General features: G+C 35.5%; 1 protein-coding gene across 4 annotated transcripts in view; it reads right to left on the reverse strand.

Moving 5' to 3' along the window:
* Positions 1 to 22,387, reverse strand: part of LOC107226367 (protein bric-a-brac 1) — an 80,363-nt gene that overhangs the window by 44,086 nt on the left and 13,890 nt on the right. For 3 of the 4 annotated variants that reach the window (XM_046739105.1, XM_046739106.1, XM_046739104.1), the window contains exons 2-3: positions 13,917 to 14,955; positions 11,642 to 11,734 (exon numbers count right to left, since the gene is read on the reverse strand). In XM_046739105.1, coding sequence (XP_046595061.1) covers positions 11,642 to 11,734; positions 13,917 to 14,955 — 1,132 coding nt within the window. Of the gene's footprint in view, positions 1 to 1,507; positions 6,820 to 11,641; positions 11,735 to 13,916; positions 14,956 to 22,387 lie in introns of those variants that run through there. The other variant, XM_046739107.1, reaches the window with a different exon arrangement.

The following is a 22,387-nucleotide window of genomic DNA, read 5'->3' on the forward strand; positions in this document are numbered from 1 at the left end:
ATTGACAAATCACAGTATAAATTACAATCACAGTGAACATTCGCAGTAGATTTCGCTTCTTTCCTTTCCGTCATATATATATATATATATATATATTATATATACATATATATAATTTTCACTATATAACAGGAGATGCAAGTGTGTATTATATGTATACATCGGTACATCGTGTTGTTTGCAGCTTCAATTTTCTTTGTTAATTTTTCTCCCGATAAACGATGCACAACACAGGTATACATACACATGTATGTATATAAATCGAAATTATAATTTTAAAAATTTGGATAAAATTTTTTATTTTTTTTTTGTTTCTAATCATTCGTATTCCTCATATTCATGTTTACTTCACAGAGGTTCATTCGTCGTTTCATTTAAATTATTATTATAATTGTTTTTTTTTTTTTTCATTTCGTTTTTTCTCTACATAACCACTAATCGATAAAATTGTGTATACAATTATTAATTTTATTCATTATATATGTATAGTCATCACAGCTCTAAGAATCACTCCTGTTTCCGAATCGTCCCTCCCTTGCCCCTCCCCCCCCCCGCCCCACCCCCTCTCTAAAAATTTATTAACGATAATCACCCTCTTCCCCTCCCCTCCCTATTCCCCCTTTGCCGCCCCGCTCGTATGCCCTTTTCTGCACGTTCATGATACATATATTCGCGGTGAAAGAATAATAATAGTAATAATAGTAATAATAATAATAATAATAATATTAATAATAATAGTAATAGTAATAATAATAATCATCATCATCATTATCGTCATCATCGTGAAACGCACCGTCGAGAGTAAAAGATGAATAGAATTAAAATAAGAAGAAAATAAAAAGAAAATCAACGAAAAGTAGGTAACGATGAAGATACAGAAATTGAAGAAATAGTAGGAGAAATAAGAAAATGAAAGAATTATGATAAAAATGAAAATCTACACATCCGCTGTACGTACAAGGTACACTCTGAAAGTGTGTATACCATGTATCTATATGTATACAGGCAGGTATATAGTATAATAATGTACTATGTACAATATCAGTAATGATAATCATAATCGTGATGATGATGATGATGATGATGATAATGATGATAATGATGATAATAATAATAGTAATAATAGTAATAATAGTAATAATGGTAATAGTAATAATAATAATAATAATAGTAATAGTAATAGTAATAACAACAACAACAACAGCGCGTTATTAATTACATAACTAATAGGAAAACAAAAGTTCATTGAAATACTGGTTTACTTATCACCCAAAATAATCGTAAGAAACGCTACTATCATCATCATCATCATCATCATCATCATCATCATCGTCGTCGTCGTCAGTATCATTAACGTCATCGTCACCGCCATCTTTTAGTATATGCATAGGTACTAATCAACAACGAAGAAAGTACAGTTTTACGCATCCTAGACATAATAATTTAACTATCGTATAGGTGTGTATATAAAATTTAGATATTAATTATTGCTAACGCGACATTGATACGTTCTTATTCTGGTTCGTGTGTTCGTATTTGTTTTTTTATTTTTTTTTTATTTTTATTTTTTTTCTCACGTGCGTTCGTTTATGTATACGGATGTCTTTTAGTTTATACAATTTCTTTCGATTTTGGTCTTCATATCGTTATACGCGTGCGTGCATGTTGAATTTTTTTTTTTCTAAAGAGTAAGACTTTAAAAAAAAAAAAATAAATAAATAAAAAGGAAAGCAAGAAAAATCGTTCGACTGTCTATACGGGAAAATGAAATAACACAGAGTGAGGAATATCGAGTTTTTTGCAAAACACGCTTGCGGTATATTTTCTGCGAAAAATAAATCCTTCACATCGCATAATTTCTTGGATAACCGAAAATCTCGTAGGAAACATCTTTTAGAGATTGAAAATGAGGTTAAGATTAACTACGGTATAAATGATAGACAATTTCTGCAATACTTGAACGTTAATTGATTGATCGCGATGTGTTTGAACATCAAATTCATATTATATTTGCATACAAAGTTACGTTTGGGTTGCCCAATAATTTCTCACGCTACTGCCAAATTGTATCCTGGACGTTATGTTGCGTATTTATACACGAAAAGATTGTACGTATCGTGGCTGTCAATTAGTCCAATCTTTTCGTGCCTGTAAAATTAAAACCAGCACAGATTTTTTCAGCTCGATTCGCGTTTGATTGACGATTCTTTTGCACATATTAATTACCGGGCGAACCAACTGCGCGGCCATCTTGAACTTTTCATACCGAAATACGTGACGGTAATTTGTTTTTTTTTTTTTTTTTTTTACCAAACATTCGAAACAATTTGAATCGCTCTGATTTTTGCTCAAGATTTACGTGCATACATTTTTTTTCGCGTTTTTTTCCGTGTGACTAAATATTTACGTATGTACGTATATTCGGTTATTTTTCCAGTTGGCTTTATCACTCTTTACAAATTAAAGTTGAAAATAATAAATCAATAGAAAGGAAGTTACGGTGGCTTTTCTAAAGACCAATCATCACCGATGTACAGGATACACACTGTTCCGAATAGTTTGTGTAAATATTAAACTGTTCGGAAATAAAAATTTTTTCGTTTTCAAATAAATCTTGTTTCATTTCTATTACGTTGGTAAATAGTATAAATCGACATTGTTATTGCAGAGAGTTTTCTCATTTTGTTCAATAATGCGTTATAGAAATATTGACAGAGCATCAACGATTTTTGATGATTATAAAAACAAGGCATCGAATTTGTCTCAAATTTATAACGTGGGTATCTATTATTAGCCAAAGGTCTGTCTGGTAAACGTGTATAAATTTTTGACCAGACTATTCGAGACGTCGAAAAAAAAAAAAAAAAAAAATTAACCTTTTTTTCCAACAGTGTACACGTATTTTATGGTATGCAAATAGTATGTAAAAACCGATTTTTCTAGCTAACTAAACTGCGATATACGTTTAATTTGTGTATACATGTATAACTTGTTCTTCTATTCTGTATAAATATACAACGAATTAGAGTAAAAATAACGAATGGTGGAAAGACAGATATAGGTATATTGCACCGTCGATGGCTAACCGGCATCATGTCTATTATGTATCTCTTTCTATAGCCACGTACCATACAGGTTTCGGTCAGTCGTTTATATTCGAGATTATTCAAGAGATACAACTTTTCAGAATTCCGGGATAATCTCGACTCGTCGTTTCTGAAATAATTGTGCCGAACGAATTTTTAGAATAAAAACGTCAAACATCGTCAACAAATCGTGATTGCGTCTGCGTTCAACAGACACAATGTGCGAGGCATTTGTAATATTTTTTGTGTTTATCGAAAAACATACATTTTATAAGCAAACCATGTACAATCCGTGCAAACTTTGCAATCAAAAATTTCGCTATTTATACATTCGCCGAAAGTAAAATGACAACTAAATTGCTCTTGCCGTACTGCTGTTGAACGTGAAACGTCACGCGGTAAATTAAGGTTGCTGAGAGCGATTGTGCCACTGAAATAAAACTCGAAGCGGGGTAACACGGCGGCCATGTTGATTCTGTGCCGCGGTTAGAATTTGCTAATCCAACACGAAACAAAGTTGTACATATATTTTTTCTGCGCGATTTTATTCGAGTTTAACACTAACCGAAGTTATCTCACATCAAATACTATATTTCGAATGATGAGAAAATTTGTTCATTCTCGACAATCTGCACCAGACAAATCAACCGTTGGTACCCGCTCATTTGTGTCTACAATGACACAAAGAAATGACACAAGAAATTAGAAAATTCATCATATATTGATATTGCATTTCAATATAAACGAAGAACTTGCCGAATTCCAGGATCACCGAGCTTTTGCACCGTAAAAAAAAGTAATAATGCGAAGAAAAAAAAAAAAAAAAGAAAAAGGGTTGAAGTCTGTCAGCGACATACACGTCAATGGACCGAATAGTACAAGGAGTGAGAATATGTATCGTTATCGTTATATTATGCCAGCGCACTCTTTACGTTTCCAATTCATGCGGATGCAATTTCATTTTTTGCATCCGTACGTACGTTTGCATATATTTTATGTACAGAGACCTTTCAGGATTCATCAACTTTCGCTATTCATCTTTCTCTCCTCTCTCTCTCTCTCTCTCTCTCTTTCTCTCTCTTTCTCTCTCTATTTCTTTTTAGCCTCCACCCTGCACGTGTGTATCTCTAGATGTATATTAAATATACATATACATATATTATGGAATTATCATTACTATTTTATCATTACTATTTTCATTTGTTTATCGTCTGTGTTTAATATTATTATTACTAATATAGTGTAAACCCACCCCGTTCAACTGGAGTATAAAATATCCTCAATCGTATCAACAACAGTCAATCATTGTACATAGTAGAAATCGTACGATATACAATATTGTTATTTGTTTCTTTGTTTTTTTTCGTCATTTCACGACGTAGTTGTGTGTATGTGTGTGTGTGTACTTTTCTTAATCAAGTTTATTTTCTTCACTTTTAGCATCGTTTCTCTTTCTCGTCCGTTTTATCATTAGATGTATAATCAATTTATATATATAATTCACAGCATTTTGTCAGAATCTCTTTTTAAAAGCACCAACCGTGGCGTCTAGGTTATTTTTTCCCCTTCGTTTTCACTCGTCGTTTCAACTCTATTTTTTTTTCCTTTTTGTTTCTTCTTCCCCTTCTTTCGCAACATAAATACCTCAATAATTTACCTACACACGAACATATGTATGCATACCTATGCACATAGGTGTATATATATATAATTGTATAAATACGTGTACTTCGCGCATAAATATGTACACACATGCACGCAGCGTAATTAAGTTGCGTATAGTGTAATATTGTGGTATGCGTGGGTGTGCGCGTGCGAACAAAGTTTCATCGAAACACGCATGCATGTGTGTAGAATTTATGCGTGCACGCGTGTATTTTCCTATGATATATACAAATATGTGTACGTATAAGGATAAGCTGAACGTTTTATCTTAAAGCACTGATTAAACGAGGGAGATTTTCATATGATTTTATATCAATTTCATTTCATGTCATTTCATTTTTTTTCGTTTCTTTGTTATACTAGGTTTTTTAACGTGTCCCTTATCCTCTCCCCCTCGAATGAGACACGGATATACACCAACCATCCTAACCAAAATCACAGGACTAACTAGAAATACCGTCGGATTGCCTCGAGGCTAGGTGCACAGTATGCATGTATACGCAACCGGGTCATGTTGTATAATCGCTACATGACGCGCGTATACGCTTCTTTTATATATATATATATATATATATATATATATCTATCCTACATCATTATCATTATTATGCTATTATTATATAGTTGCTTATTTTATGTAGTTTACAATTGTTCCTATAATATGTATATTGTATATAATACATATATATATATATATGTATTATGTTATACTACCTATATGTAACCGTTATTCTTGCAAATGAAACGCGGAGCGTTGGCGTGAAAAAGGGACCAACAAAAAAAAAGAAAAAAGAAAAATGAAAAACGCGGAGAAAAAATTAGCGTAGTAAGGCAGGTTCTGGACACAGATTCTTGCACCGTCATTTCACCGATACTTCTAGAACGTTCAAGGGTGGGGATATCCCCAATTCGGCTGACCTTATCGATCATAGGATCGTTCGGTTGTTCAGCCTTATCGACAGAGGGTTAAAATCCGCCAGATTTGCGCTCTACTTTACCATATTTTTTACCTTCGATCGATAACGCTGGACAATCGGATTATCCGACGGTCGATAAGGTCACCCAGAGTGGGGATATCCTTATCCTCGAACGTTCTAAAAATGTCGGTAAGACGTCGGTGCAGGAATCTGTATCCAGGATCGGAATTGATATTCTACTGAGTACATACAATAGGCGGGAAGAAGCGATCGAAAAAAAAAGAGTATAATAAATTGAGAAAAAATAATTAAAAATTTTTTTTTTGTTTCAAATGAACGAACGAATGGTGGGAAAAAATACCGCGTTGGAGATTTTTCAACGCACACGTACCTCTACGCTAATAACAGTAAGATTAATAATATATAATTGTAATAATAATAGTATATAATAATAATAATAATAATAATAATAATAATAATAATAGTAATAAAAGTATAATGATAATTATACGTAAAGAGGCGGAGTTAAAAATTTGTCATTATACTCAATGATGGGGAGGCGCCGGTGGATGTGCCGCCGGGGCTTCCTCCTCGGATGGATCAACGGGGCTGGGTGAAAGGAACTTTCGCACATACTTTGGATAATGTGTCTTTTCGTGTGCCTTCAAGATCGTGGATCTCGAAAAGGTTTTGCCGCAAAGGGCGCACCTGAACGGCCGTTCGCCGGTGTGAACGCGGCAATGGTCTTTCATATGATGGCGAAGCTTGAAAGCCTTGCCGCAAAATTCGCACTTGAAAGGTCGGTCGCCGGTGTGGGCGGGGAGGTGGGCGATCAGCGAACCGACGTCGGGGAATGATTTACCACAAAACTTGCAAAGCACTACACCGGACGATGGGTCCGAATGGGCGGCTAGCTCCAGGTCCATCGGCTCAACCGGACCTCCGGGCGCGTAGTGGACAACCTCGGAAGCCAGATGGAGACCCGAATCGAGACCGAGCTGCGCCTGGAGCTGGAGATGCGCCGCCTGCTCCCTGTACTTTAGCGACTCGAGGCTGTGCGATAGGATGTGCCGCGTCAGCTTGCTCTGATGGAGGAACGAGGCACCGCAGTACATGCACGCAAACACCCGTTCATCCAAACCCATCAACTCCTGCAACCAAACAAACAAGAACATCAACTTCTTGCCTCTCTCGGTGTTTTTTTTTTTTTAAATTTTTTTTTTCAATTTTTTTCATTGCTTGTTTTTTTTTTCTCTAAATTTACTTCCTTTCTTTTTCCACGTAAACCGTAACTACAGGCTCTCTCTGTGTCTATAACTTCTCTCTGTCTCACTCTCTACGTCTCTTTCGATCGATCTATGTATCGTCGTGGTATATTATTTGTATTCGAATTTCTACTTTTATTCCTTTCAATTAGTCTTTCAATTATACAAGACAAAATACTTCAAATGTACAACCTGTATACTTTGGTGATTTAATTATCGTGTGTGTATGTGTGTGCGTGTGCGTGTGTGTGAGTGTGTGTGTGTGTATACGTATACATATACATGTTTATAATATGTAGAAATAATATCGTTTTATAACATATACTGTCCATTACACGTATACTAATAAACTTTGTAAAAATTGTAGGTAAGATTTTTTTACACCGCGACTGTGTCAGGTATGATGCATAAAGGTAAGCTGATTATCCCTTTTTTTTAAATATTATTTCATTTCATTTGATTATATATATATATATATATATATATATATTTTTTTTTTTTTTTACGTTTTTGACTACTATTTTCTCTTTCCACGTGTACCGATCAGTATACAAGTAAATATCCGTTATTATAGTCGAGTTATTCGTAACAAACGGAAATTCTCCACGTCGCGTGTATATGTATTGGTATATTGTTCACATAATAATGTATGTTGGGTCGAAGAATTTTTTTTTTTTTTTTTTTCTTAACACACATATATGTATACGTATACGTATTTACTTGTGTATATACATATATTTGTGCTTTTCTGATTTTCTTCTCTCTCCCTCTCTATCTCTCTTTCACTTTCTTGCTCTGTCTCTCTCTTTCTCTCTCTCTCTCATTCTCTCTCTCTCTTTTTCTCCTTTTCCCTTTCTTTCTTTTCTATTTTCAATTAAACGACAGCACAAGAAGTTGACGCTCATTTTTGTTTGGCGGGCTATTTATACAGTATACTATATATGTATAATATTAAATGTATATATGAGTAAAAAAAAAAAAAAAGCTAGTACGTTCGTCCTCCCAATTTTTCGTTTCTTTTGTTGCTTTTCATTTCTTTTTTTAAATATTTCATTTCTGTTTTATCAAATTCAGTGATATACAATACGATATGTATATATGTGTATAATATATAAGAAATACCGCAGCGCTAATTGTACGTGGAGCAATGGCATTGCACTCAACCCCAAAACAACGATAAATGAATGTGTGCATATACGACGTATAATACATACATATATGTGCACATATGTGTACGTAATACATAATATAAACGAATTGTGTAGTAAAAAATTTGCATACCCAGTATAACTTTATGCCAAAAAGCATACAGTATGTATATATACTAGGGTGATCCTTACTCAGAGTGTTGATGATCTTTTTTCAGACCTCCCCCCAAATCAACTATAAATATTTCGAAAACAATTTCCTAATTCTTTCAGATTTTTATATCAATTCTAACCCGTGCCTGTAAATGGATGGATATCACCATTTAAAATACACCTGTTTTAGATACATCCTCAGCATATATTTTATTGCAAGAGTGACGATGTTCGAATCAATCTGTAATTGCAAAGATTTAGTGAGTATTAGTACTACTATCTAAGAAAATATTCACATCATCGTACCAACCAATCTCGCCGAGTTGCACACCTTAAGAATTTGACTTTTTCTTTTTATTTATAAGAAATGCAATTGTCTGTATCACCTGGTATGATAATGTGAATTTTTTCTCAGATAGTAGCACTAATGCTCACTAGAACCCCACGTTTATGGATTTTTTCGAACATTATTACTCTTACAGTAAAATATATACTAAGAACGTATCCGAAACACGTGTATTTTAAATTGGGAAATCCTTCCTCTCACACCGTGCCTGCGATTGCAGTTGATATAAAAATCTGAAAAAAATTGTGAATAGTTTTTCAATTATTTATAGTTGATTTGGTGGGGTGATCCGGAATAAATTCGTCAAAATTCTAAATGAGGACCACCCTAATATATACATATATATTTATTATGTATTATATATAATATATATATATGCATACATACATATAAATGTACAGCATACGTGTATTATTATGCGATATGTAGCAACATGTAATGCGCATATACAATGTATATATATATATATGTATATAAATAGAGATTTATAAATATGTAAATGTAGTAAAAAAACAACCATGGCCAAAAACGAAGGTCAACTTCTTGACAGTGAGCTAGCAAGACGGGCTGGCAGGATATAATATGATGAGAAGGAGGATGTAACGTGTAGTGGAAAGTTATTTGCGTGGAAGTGTGGAAAAGTATGTGAGAAGACGTTTTTTTTTTTTCAATTTTCTATTTTTTTTTTTTTATTGCTTTCTTTTCTTTTTTTTGCATCTTATTTGCTTCTTCTCTAGGAGGGGTAATTTCATTTTTGAGTGATTTTTTTTTCTCTCATCATCTTTTTCTCTCTAAAAGCGTGAGTACACAGAAATTGGGAGCGGCGAGGCGCAGCAGACGTGAGTATATAATTATATGGGAATTAGTAAAAAGTACGATGTATGTAAAGTTGGTATGATAGAGAGATTAATGAATTGTGTGTGTATTGAATAATATAATATATATATAAAACGACGACGACGAAAAATTATTACGGTAATAAACACACATGAAATAGTAGATCCAACCGTACAGCGGAACACATAGATTTATATTACTGTATATTACGTACATATGCACGTGATAAACGGAATTCGTCATGTTAACGGACAATTAATAAGAAAAATTGTCGAATTAATTTTTCGGGATAAACGCACGGTCATCAATTGCAGAACACAGTTGGAAAAATTTAAATATTGATAGTTAACTTTTGTATTTAGTTGAATAATCGAAAAATGACAAGTTTTTGTAATATTTTTAGCTAATCGTGAAAAGATACGAATTATCACCGCTAGATGTCGCTGAGCGCTAGGCGTTCCCGATACAAGAGCAATTTACGAAAAAAGTGTGACGACCTCTGGTGAATCGGGATTTTAAAGTTTCACTCGATGTTTTACTTTGAACTGTGTCGTATTTCAAGTGCGGGATCGATGTTTTCAAATATATCTTACGTAAAGAGAATGAATTTACGTATCAAATTTACAGACAAGCAAGACAACTGGCGAGGCAAAAGTATAATGGAACGAGGGATTAATTGATGCAGTTGAAATTAGTCGTTTTGAGTTCAATTGAAATAGTATTTCCTGAATATGAAATAAAAATATGAACAAAAATTGTATAATTATTGTTGAATTATTTCTCGAACGGAAAAAGAGTGTCCGACGATTTTGCAATTGAATTCCTTACAAAGAGACAAAGTCAGATCTGAGACTAAAACGAGATGTTTTTTAATAGAGTATCAATTTACTATTTCAAACTAAAAATGATTTCCCTCGTCACGTCTTTCCGATCAAACGTGAAGCCTTAGGACAAATTCGATTCTAGCAATTTCTAACGATGTTCATATTTATTTCATTCGTTTTGTTTAAACGTAACGTTAATTCGATCTCCTCGAAATTATTTACGATTTTGCTTTTTCAATTAAAAATTACTATCTCCCAATATCTTTCCATAAATTGATCAATTAAGCATTGTTTCCATACGCATTAAACTCGACAAGACTTTGATCGCCCCGTTGAAAGTTTCGTTCCTTCATATTTTCGTCTGCATAACTTTTTCGACTTGACCACAAGTTTCACACGCATGCTTAAGATAGTAAAATATATTTTTCCAACAAGTGTACAGCGGTGAAATGGCATTAGGAAAGAAAACCGCAGCGGTTAGCAAAAGCATTCTCGGCAACACATGCATGCAACAGACCCACGTGCAGTAGTTACAGCATAAATAATGAAACACATGATCACATACATAACACAGTATTCCCTGTGATTTTTCAAACTTTCACATGTTCGTCCAGAGCATTATCTTTTTACCGATAAATCGCATTAACAGCAGAACCGATGATACGTTACGTCCGCGTTTGTCAAATTCGCCCGTACCGTAAAACAACGAACAATAATTATCAATGATGATAAATCAATAACGACCGTCGTCATCATAGATCTAAGCGTAACAACGTTTACACAAAAATTACATACGCGACGATACCAAATCCCAACACGGAATTGCTTTTCTATAACACTGGGATATTTTAAAGGTGCTTCTATATAAATTATCTAACAGGTCGCAAGTGACGCGTATTTAATGATACGATAAGGTGAGTATTCGAGTGTTTTTATTTCGATTTGTTTAATTTTTTCGGCGAGGAGATGGGCGGGGGGGGGGGGGAGGGGGAGGGCCAGAAAAATGTGAAGAAAAAAATAAAATAAAAGAAAAAAAAAAAAAAAAAAAACGTTACGATCTTGTATCATAATAATCAGCAACCTGATGACCTTGCTTTATCGTGAATCGTTGCAAGATGAGCGTTTCGTGTACGCGCGGAATATTTGTGCATGTACATTACGTTAGGTATGTATTTAAACGGCATAATATATGCATATGTATTGATGATGACAATAATAACAATAACAATAATAACGATAATTGTTGTTGCTGTTGTTGTTGTTGTTGTTATTATTATTTAAGAGAGTATAACGAACTAGGCAGAGTTAAGAGGAATACGTAATATGTGTATACATGTGTTATAGGCGAACAAGAGCGAGTTGATAATAAACTTGTAAGTTATAATTGAATCAAGACTCACCGGATCTGGTGGGAGTCTGTAGTCAGTCGTCGCCTCGATATTCGATACTCGATCGTCCGTAGATCGCTCCCAATCTACTTCCTTCTTTAGGGACTGGAAAAAGAGAACGGAAATATTTCGGTGATTTATTTATTTATTTTTATTTTTTTTATTTTATCTATTTACCGGAACGAACGGAGGACGAGGATTTTGCGCCAAACGACTGTCTTGACGAAGTTCCGATCGAAGAGTGTTCCCGCAACGTACGAGATTGCGGATAAATTTTACGCTTAAACGTAATTTAAAAAAAGCTAATTAACGTAGTGAGGAGTTTTTGATCAAGCAAGATCGCTCGAAACTTTAGGCAAATCAAAAACTACGAATCAAGTATAGCATAAAACGTGAGAACAAATTTTACTATCGGTCTAACTCTTGTTACCACGTTATCAAACCGTTTCAGGTTTCATCACGTTTGTACAACCTGTATACGTGTCGTATATTCATATGCTAATACTGTTATACTATATTATGTAGGACGAAAATATCGGTGTCATCGCTGATGGAGCGTGATCAAAACTTTGATTGATGCTGGCTTTCGATTAAATACATTCGGCGTACTACACAGATTCGGAATACAGATTTCACCGATCTAATATTGTTCAATGAGATATAACTTAATTTTGCATACCAACGGTCGGAATCAGCGATGCGGAGAGCAAGCGATGATTGTTACGTAGAAATCAGTTTGCAGCGAAACAAGTCAAATCTTCTGCATTTTTGAGCTGGGAAATTTGTTCCATTTCAGAGTTGAACGAGTTTTAACAATTCCGAGTATGAATTGATTTTTACTTGTCTTTTTACTGTAAACTATTCGTTTCGACGTAAAATAATGACGAAATGTTAAATCTTTTTTATTGAAATTACAAATCAGTTTCTCGAAAGACTCTTGATGATCGAACATTTGCAAAGTAAAAAAGTGACAGTGAGTGAAGAAAAAAAAAATAAAAGTGACTTGTTATCCACTCAGGAATAACGTTTCGTAACGTGCCAAACTGTGTGTCGTGTGACGCAGTGTGAATTTTACTAAACTGGCTGACAGGCATGATTTTATAAAATGGAAGAATTCATCTCGTACATTGTGTGTGTAGATTCTAATTTGACTGATTTTCTCGAACTAGTCGATATCATACGAATACGACAAGCGCTTTTTCTAGTTTCGATTCATCGAGACGATAAAAAACTGGATAGTACAGTTTTTTTGTTTTTTTTTTTTAATTTCTATAGTAAAGATTTGTCAGACTTCCGATTTATAACTATTCAAGTGTACTAAACTTTCTTTACATGTTCACTACACGGCCAACCGGATACTTATTTAATCAGAACAAATTGTTTACTCACTAAAACAAAGTTTAACCGAACAAATTTTTGGTTTGTTTGAAACTGTTACGTATTTCAGACAAAAAATAAATCAATTTTTGCCGAATTTAAAATTATTTTTCACTCGAGATCTCTTTTATTCGACTACCAACGATTTTTACAACCTCTTTATACCGATTCAGAAACAATAATATATTGTATTTCAGAATAATTGTGAGGTTAGAGAGATGTGAAAAAATGAAGAGAGGTGTTTTTTTTTTTTTGTTTTTTTTTTTTTTTTTGCAATCATCATTCTTCTTCCTATGGAAAATTTCTCATGCGAAACCCTGCCTCCATCGATTCGTCTATTTAAGAACTTTTGAATTGACGGCAAAAAATTTTCTGCCTAAATATCTAACAGTCTTTGGCTTGAAATGGGATTTCAATAGCCATATGCCTAGGTTTTGAGCTGTCTTAAGTACACTTTAAGTACGGACCGTTAGTCGTTTGAATCAAGGATCGGTGTTGACCTGACAGCCCGATCAAGCAGCACAAGCTTTTATTGACCACGCGGCACGCTGCTATTTATTTCTCGATAGTAGTTATCACATCTAGGAAGTATCACCTCCAAATTTTACTTGAAAGTATAAAAACTTGACAAAGTAGTGATCGAAAGTGTCGTTTCGGCGCCTTGACCTCTTTACGACAGTTTATTCACATGCCGCCATTTGATTTCTCCTAAACCGACTTTTCTCACGTAATACAAAATGTCGAAAGCACGTCCCGGTAACCTTTCTATCCACATCGGACCGACGGTTGTCTCGATGATCGTTTTTTTAAAACCGATATGGTAAAATCGACGAGGAAGTGTTGGGAGGGATAAAGAAGAAGAAGAAAAAAAAAAAAGAAACCAAAAGCAACAAGAATCCGATCGACTTACGAGAGGAACTTGTTGTACAGGCGGAAGTCCCGAGGGTCCGGCGAGTGGTTCCGTACTGTGAGGAGACGGAAGCCTGCTTTGCGGCAGTTGGAGGGGTATAATGCCTCCGGCTGTTGCACCGGCGGTGTTATTACTGAGACTCATGTCGCTGGGACCACTGTGAACGGATATGGGACTTAGGGAGCCTCTCGTTTCTTCGAGGCTCGCAGCGTCGTCCGAGTTCCTTCTGGTTCGATGAAGGGCCAGAGGTCCGGGACACGGACTCCCGGGTCCCGTGGGTGACGGTGGACACTCGGTCATATGAACAGCTTCCATTACGTCGCTGAGCTGCTGAGGTTGAGATTGTTCGCATTCCACTTCCGTTTCCCTGTCCCTCTCCCGTTCCCTCTCCCTCTCTCTTTCCCTTTCCCGTTCCCGTTCCCGTTCCCGTTCCCTATCCCGGTCTCTTTCCCTCTCCCGTTCTTTGTCCCTATCGCGTTCCCGGTGCTCTCGATCCCGCTGGTTCTCATTGGCAAGATGTTGTTGTTGTTGTTGCTGTTGTTGCTGTTGCTGTTGTTGCTGTTGTTGCTGCTGCTGCTGCTGCTGGTGGTGTTGCTGTTGCTGCTGTTGCTGCTGCTGCTGGTCTAGTTCATCCCTCGACGATGCCGCAGCATTGATGTTTGTCATGTCAGCGAGTCCCTTGACTTTGAGACTCTCGGCCGTCTTTAGGAGCGCTGAGAGCTGGCAATACTCAACGTTCACTTCTCCCTTGTACATGAAGTCGACGAGGGTTCGTAGCTCGGAGAAGCGGACGTCCTTGAGGATGACGATGGGGTGGCGATTTGGGTGGTCGAGAAACAAAGCCTGGAAGTAGCTGGAGCAGGCCGAAAGTACAACCTTGTGAGCGCGGATCGAGGGGCCCTCCGTGCACGCCAGCGTCACGTCCACCAGCGACTCGGACTCCAGCAGCTGACTGAACACACCCAGCAAGTTGCTCTGATGATTGTTCCACCTCAGGCAGTAATGCTCACTTCCCATGTCTGAACTGCCCGCAACCCTGCTGAAAATTACAAAAACCATACATCATTTACACAACGTGATCGACGTCAGGGGGATCCTAGATCAACGTCGAAGACTCTCCCTTTATCAGCGATTGGCGATTCGAGTCGTTGAAGGGCAGTTGGAAATACTGTTTTCGATTGGAGCGTTCGCTCGACTTCCGAAACTCAAGGATTTAACGATACGTCAAATTACTTCAAACGATGTATAACCAAGTTTACGTTGACAAAATAATACATACATGATTCAAGGATCATCGATGAAGTAGCATCAAGATTCCGAGGCTATTTTAACAAACTTGTACCATTTATTTATGCCAACGAAACCTTACTCGTGTTTCTTACCTGTGCGAGATCTCATGATACTTGATATTTACCAAAATATAACTCGACTTTTTCGTAAATTTTTCTTCCAAGTTTCTTTTTATTGGGATTGGGTGAACCCTTTAAAATACCGTCGAAGACCCAGTGAGAAGGTTCAAAACACCCGGACCTCGATTTATTTTCAGTATTGAACATTTTGTTCCAATGAATTCGAGCTGAATATTAAAAACTCGATTCTCACTGTTTAGAACTTCAATTCAACATTCAAATATGGTATATTGGTATGTATTGACTGCATTATTTCTAATTGTAAACTGATAATAATATACAGTGTTGTAACGGGTCCCTGTTCTAATCCTAGTCTTATTCACGATTATTTTCAGTCAGACTACTTTTTGAAAACATTTATCGTTTTTAAAATGAAAATAATGTCGTATAAAATTCATCATTATCGGAAATTGTCTCAAGAAGGATAAAAATTCGTAGAAAGCGTTACATTAAATATCACTTTCTTTCAAAATCATAATTGATTGACATTTCACATTTCAAATCAAGTCTATGAGTGAACTCATCGCTTGCTTACAAAATTTATTATTGCTTTTATTTTCGCAATGAATAGTTTTATCCGCGATTCGCGTCTAAGTATAAATTCTTCGATATGTAAAATAGAGTCGAAACGGCTAACTTTTTTAGTGTCTGAATTGATGAAACACCTTGAACTTTAAAAAATTACTATCCCAAAGCCCGTCCATAACCTTTCGGTTTACTTCCATGAAAGTACCAGCATTAGACAAGCCGCAAAAAATGTGTGTTTGCATAAGATCGTTGCTAAACACACGAAAATAATCAAGATATCAAAACGTGTAGATTTTCACGAAACTATCGATGCATACACACTGCAATTGCCACTGCAGTCATTGAGTAATTGAAAATTGTCTAATTTTCTGCGAAATCCAAGTAGGTACTGTATTGTTTATTAATGCCTTTCACTTGTTACCGGCATTGGTTTCGCACTAAAACTTAGTTTCACTTTGCACAGATTATGATATAATGGCAAGAGAAACAGTAATTGGTATTAACACAACCTCTAAAGAGTCAGGTCAGATTTCAATATGAACACAATTTATTCAATACCGGAATTACAATGAGGCGTGAATAAAAATTACCGCACGCACAAAAGTGCGATAAACTTTTGAATTCTTAATTCGGAAAATGTCCATCAACCGTGATATTCTCACCATTAGGGATTTTTGCATACGAATTTTAATTCAACGCGGCACGGAAACGTTTTAACGATGGACATTTTATTTTCCCAAAAGTCCACTTGTCAAAAATTTGATAAAACCACAATATAGTGAAAATTTTTTGCTTTGGTTAAACACCGAGAAAGAAATTGACCAAAATCTGTCACTTGGCTAAATTTTTTTTTTTTTTTTTTTACTTACTGCATAGTTTTCCATGAGTCGGTTCGTATCTTGATAAAAAGAACAACGCGAAATGCCAATTTTTCCACGTTCACGTGTAAGACGGGTAAAAATTCGCGACTACGATAAAACATGAAAATACCAAATATGTTATTTATTAAAAATGAATAACGATAAAGTAAAAACGAACCGATGATTCAACACGCTCGCGTCACTGTACATATAAAAACGGACATCATTTTTCACATCAATTCCATCAAGGAATACGATTAATGAAGAATTTCGGTAATATTAAAAAAATTGTTCAAGGATTCGTCAAAAACGTGAGTAAAATAAATCGAAGAATCGTCATGTACGAAATCTATGAAAAACAAAAAAAGAAAGATGTAAAAGGTGGTAAGTCTCGGATTAAAAAAAAAAAAAAGCACAAAAAACGACGCAAAACAAGTTATTGGAAGTAAAACCCGAGGCTCGGATCCTTGATGGCGAAAAATAATAATCGGTGTAATTGTCAGGGAATGCCCTACACACGTGCATATATGTTCCGACATATGCGAACGTAGGTGCACACATGCCCAAGTATACGCACGTTAGGTGTACCAACTCACATAGCCGTCGATATCGGGAGATTAAATTTCGTACCGAGCGTATCAATATTACCATACAAATTGCAACGCTTATCTCACACTTTTGCTTTTACATAATGTATTATCAATCGTGAAAGCAAATAGACGCGGGAGGGCGGGAGGCAACTTATCTAACGCACTCTGCAGCACGAGCAAGCACCGGTGTAACACCGTGAAAGTGATTCCCACCCGAGTCCCTGATATGTCAGGTAAGTACGTGTGAATACGTTCTACGTACGGACTGGTGTACGGACACGTGGCAGAGGCATTGGATATGACAGATATCAGCTGACGATATAAACTTATCTGTCACTCTATACTCGTTCGTTCCATCACGTAATACGTGTTACACGTTTCATACACGTGTATGTATGTACACTGGGAAAAATTTCATTTGTGTATTAACTGGAAGAATTCGGTAAAACAGGTGTCGTTGTAAATACTGTTTGAATATTGTTGGAATTAGGAAAAACGAGCTACGCCTAACCATTTTGCGCTATCGTCGATCCTTTTTTGGTTATTGCAACGCAAAATCAGATTGTCGGGTTTACTCTACTTTTTTAGTCGAACAGATTTTTTTAACGATACCTAATTTACTGAATTTTCCCAGTTACTGTGACAAATGAAAATTTTTCTCAGCGTGTGTAGGAAACGTTTTTAAAGTGATATAAGCGTAACAAAAGTCATGATACTCGATTGAAGAGATTACGCTTATGCTGGTGGACAGTAAGAAATTACCGAATAGACTGAAATATGTAGATCTTGTACGTCGATAATAATTTCGCTAACTGATAAATTATACGCTGTCTGGCAGACAATTAGATTCGAGGATTTAAGGTGAACGCACAGACATGTAATGAATACGAATCCAACGGAATAGAGATTTGCGGGTAAGCCGGTCGTCATCGTGGTTTGACTTCTTGGGGGAAGAAGTTATATTAGGTTATATCAGGTTGCCGGTACGCCGATACATGCAATATTCATATATGTGTAAGCGCGTGTATGTATACGTATAATATATACGTAATATATGTATAATACGCGTGTACGGCAGAGCCTCCTCAATATTCGAAATGAGAAGCGTGCGTGACTCGCTCCTTCGTGCGGCCTCCGGACTTGATATACCTTTATACCAACTCCATAACGCAATTAATAAAATGCCATTGACTTTGTCAATAGGATATAACTTCCACGTAACGATATCGAAGACCCGAATATACACGCGCGGGCAGCCCTCCGTTTTCTGTCGCAAGAGAGAGCGCGTCTGATCCAAGGGATTTTATTTCATTCAAATTGGAGACGTTGGTAGGCCTGCAGTTGGAAAAATTCAGTAAAACAGGTATCATTAAAATTTTTTTACTCGGGGGGTTTTGGGCTCGCTAATTACGAATCTGAAGTGAGTCAGAATTTGGTGATTTCTAAACTCAAGATGGCGGGTCCAATATGGCGGTTGCGAAATTGAAAAAATTATCAAAATTCGATGATTCTCGCCGAAACTTGTTACTCGGGGGTTGTTGGGGTCGCTGATCACAAATCTAAAGACAAAATTAATAGTAACTTGTGTGATAAACCTTCCGTTATTTTGGCATCGTTGAATACTTGATTCAAAAAATGGCAATACCGAATGGACTGCTGAAAAACAAGTGAATCTCTGGTTCGTGATCGTAATTATTGATAATAATTTCAAACCGTCTTGAAAATGAGCGTTATCTGATCTTTGTAGATGACGGGTATAATTTCATAAATACTAAATTTATCACTGTATTTTTCAGTTAAAACGATGAAAAATATCGATTTCTGACGCACCGGCCTCCTTAAAATTAAATCGCACGAGTATTTGGTTTGAAAATTATTCAGGTGAAGACTATTAACGCCTATTTTGCGCTGATCATTTTTATATCGCAGGGCAAAAATATTCTCACGATTTAAAGATTCGCCGATCAGTATCAAGGATTTTGCTCTGAACGTAACATTGCATTCAAATATTTCTTGTTGTAACCACTAATAAGTGTTTGGATGCTTTCTCAGAATTGAGCCTACTAATTCGAAAAACTGAAAGCTTATTGCACCGGGATACGATGAAAATAGTCTTAAAAATCTGAAGTGTTTTTTTTTTTATTAATATTCATATTGTATTATGTACTGAATTTGATATGAATTGTTTCATGTTTTATAAACACAGTTCATCGTTCGACATATTCACATCATTTTTAATTTACATTTGTCACTGTTGAAAACGAGCGCTAAATAAAGAGTATCTCATAATGAACATACTCTCAAAATGTTACGCGTTACTTGAAAACGAGTGTCCATTGTATCCTCGGAATTATGAAATGAAACGAAAACTAGGCGTGAAATTCTTCGTTTAAGGCACGGAGATCGTGAATTTGTAACGATAGTCGCACCACTGACACTATTCTGTATCCATAAATGAATGTATTAAAAACGATAAAATCTAGATCCGTGATAACCAAGGTATAGTGTACCAGTTATTGACACGTTTAGAATCAATTATTGACCCTTTGTTGTTTCAAAATTATAAATTAACGGCATAAATTGTAAATTTCTAGATAACTGAAACCAATTGCTATAAAATTGAACACTACAAATTAATTTCTTTCGTGATTTTATAACTAAGGATCAGACAGAATGCAACCAAAAAAGATCTTATTCTTCGGTTTATTTGAATGAAAAAAATTATCATTCAAGCTCGACGATAATTTTTGCTGAAATTTCAATACGATCCTTCTTGATCCCTGCGATTGATCAAAGATGATACAATTATAACGACAACTAATCGGTCAAGAATAAAGACCTCGTATTTTCGTTCCATCTTTCTGATCCGTGTTTAACTTAATATTCTGAAGAGGTGCTCGATCTTATTGTTACAGCTGTTACATTAATTCTATAACTTTTCATTCCTATTATTCTCTGGAATTGAAACTGACCGACATTCGGGAGCTGGACAGTTTTATTTTACGCGTGATAATCGATACTCGTGTTTGAAAAAATTCTGCTATCTATGAGTCCATCGACCTGAGTAAACGATAATTTTTGCGAACCTGACACTATTCGCATAATCGAATATAACCCAACCAACGTCGGACTGAAATCATTTTTGATTTTGTTAAAGAAAATCTCTGCGACTTTCCCAATTCTGAAATAGTGCTCTGAATTTTTTCAGATTACTTGATCAACCGGTTAATTATTTACAAATATTTGGAGTGACTTTGAAAAGAATCCCTTTCAAAATTGTTGATAAAATTTCAAAAAACTATATTTTCATTTCCAAATATTTCAAGACCGAGTCAATGATGGGCGGGTTTTTTCAATTTTTTTTTTTAACACTTTATTTTGATCAACTGTAACATTGTTTGAAGGGTCTGAAAATTTACGATAAACTCTCATAACTTCTATTTTTAACCCGTAACATTTCTAGACCGGTTTTCACGATGAAGTTGATGAAAAAAAGTTGAATGTGCCAAAAAAATAGACCAAAGTCGCTTCACAATGTAACCGGTCTAGAAATGTTTCAAGTGAAAAATAGAAGTTTTGAAAAGGTTTTGTATCATTCGAACGATGTTTCAGTTGACAAAAAAAATCTGACCATCGTCGGTCTGGAAATGTTAGGAAAAGAAATTACAGTTGTGTGAAATTTTTTGAGAATGTTAACGATGGTTCTTTTCGAAATGACTCTAAACATTCATAAGTGATTGAGCAGTTGAATAAAAAATCTGAAAAAATTCAGGGTACTGTTTCAGAGTTGAGACAATTGTAAAAAAGTAAAAAAAAAAAAAACAAATTCAAACCAATTTGGAAACGGTGAGGATAGACGTAGATCGGGTTTCCATGGAATTCGCCCCAATTCCCCTTTTCAAAAACAAGACTCTTTTTTTGAGTTGAGTTGTGAAAAATCGTACCGCAACAAAGAGAAACGATAAAACGCTAAGCTGTTTCGGGCTACCAGACACGCCGAGAGAAGTATGAGCGAAGTAATAATCAGATCCAAACAGCGGTGTACCTTGTGTGTTTAAAATACCGCAATGAGCTTTTACGACAGCCTTGCCGATACATACACTGGGTTATCCAAACACGCGTGTGCAAATATTATTCGCCTCGATAACCGAGTAATACAACGCCTCTCAAATAATGGTGAGACGATGCAATTTCAGACAGAAATCCATTGGCGATTTTTCGACTAATCGGCAGACGCGACGTCGATTTTTAGAAAATACAATGACCGTTTCCTCGGTGGCGAAAATTTTGCTCAAATAACGACTACCTGAATTTTCCCGTAAAAAAAAAAAAAAAAATCAAAATTCACGGACTTTTTCTCACGAAACTTAGGTGATAGTTGGGAAGCTTTCGTGACCAAAAGCTCCAGAAATTGGGTACGCAAGTAAAAAACGCGTGGTATTGCTTCCTTGCACAAATAATTTGAAAAAGTTAATTGCTGAAGTTTGAAAACGATTTATAAAAAAAAAAAAAAAAAAACTACGTTTTGCCCTAGGTTCTGTAATAATTCACTGATTTTTCCCCGACTTTTCCCAACTGATGAAATTCCCAGATTATTCACGGTTTTCCTGGTTCTATCGCCACCTTGGTGTTTGTGATCACTATTTCTACCGATATAAGTGTCTTGGTTCTTATTCACTTTGTAACTTTTAATATAAAACATTTTGTTTCGTGATACATCGATGAAATCAGTAACGTGGATCAATCACGTATAAGTATATAAATAATGGGACAAATAATTCAGAGCGTGTATTTAAGAGGGATTTTAATAGCGGGTTGGTTGCAATGATTGATTTGTTCGTGGATCACGCAACGGATATAAATATAAAGTTGAAGAGATAATTAACGGTGTAAGATCGATGCACAAACGAAAGTCAAAGAATTATGCTTTTGACGTGTTGAGTGAAAAAAATTTTTTTTTGCGAATTTTGGAATTTCATGGTATTTTTTTATTTCTTGTATCGTTGGTGGGAATAATTTTTGTTGCGGTTTGAAATTTTTTATGAGGCCAAAATTTGTAGCGTTAACGTAATTTTGCAAGTTTA

The sequence above is a fragment of the Neodiprion lecontei genome, chromosome 4 (assembly GCF_021901455.1).
Source record: "Neodiprion lecontei isolate iyNeoLeco1 chromosome 4, iyNeoLeco1.1, whole genome shotgun sequence".
NCBI classification, from domain to species: domain Eukaryota; kingdom Metazoa; phylum Arthropoda; class Insecta; order Hymenoptera; family Diprionidae; genus Neodiprion; species Neodiprion lecontei.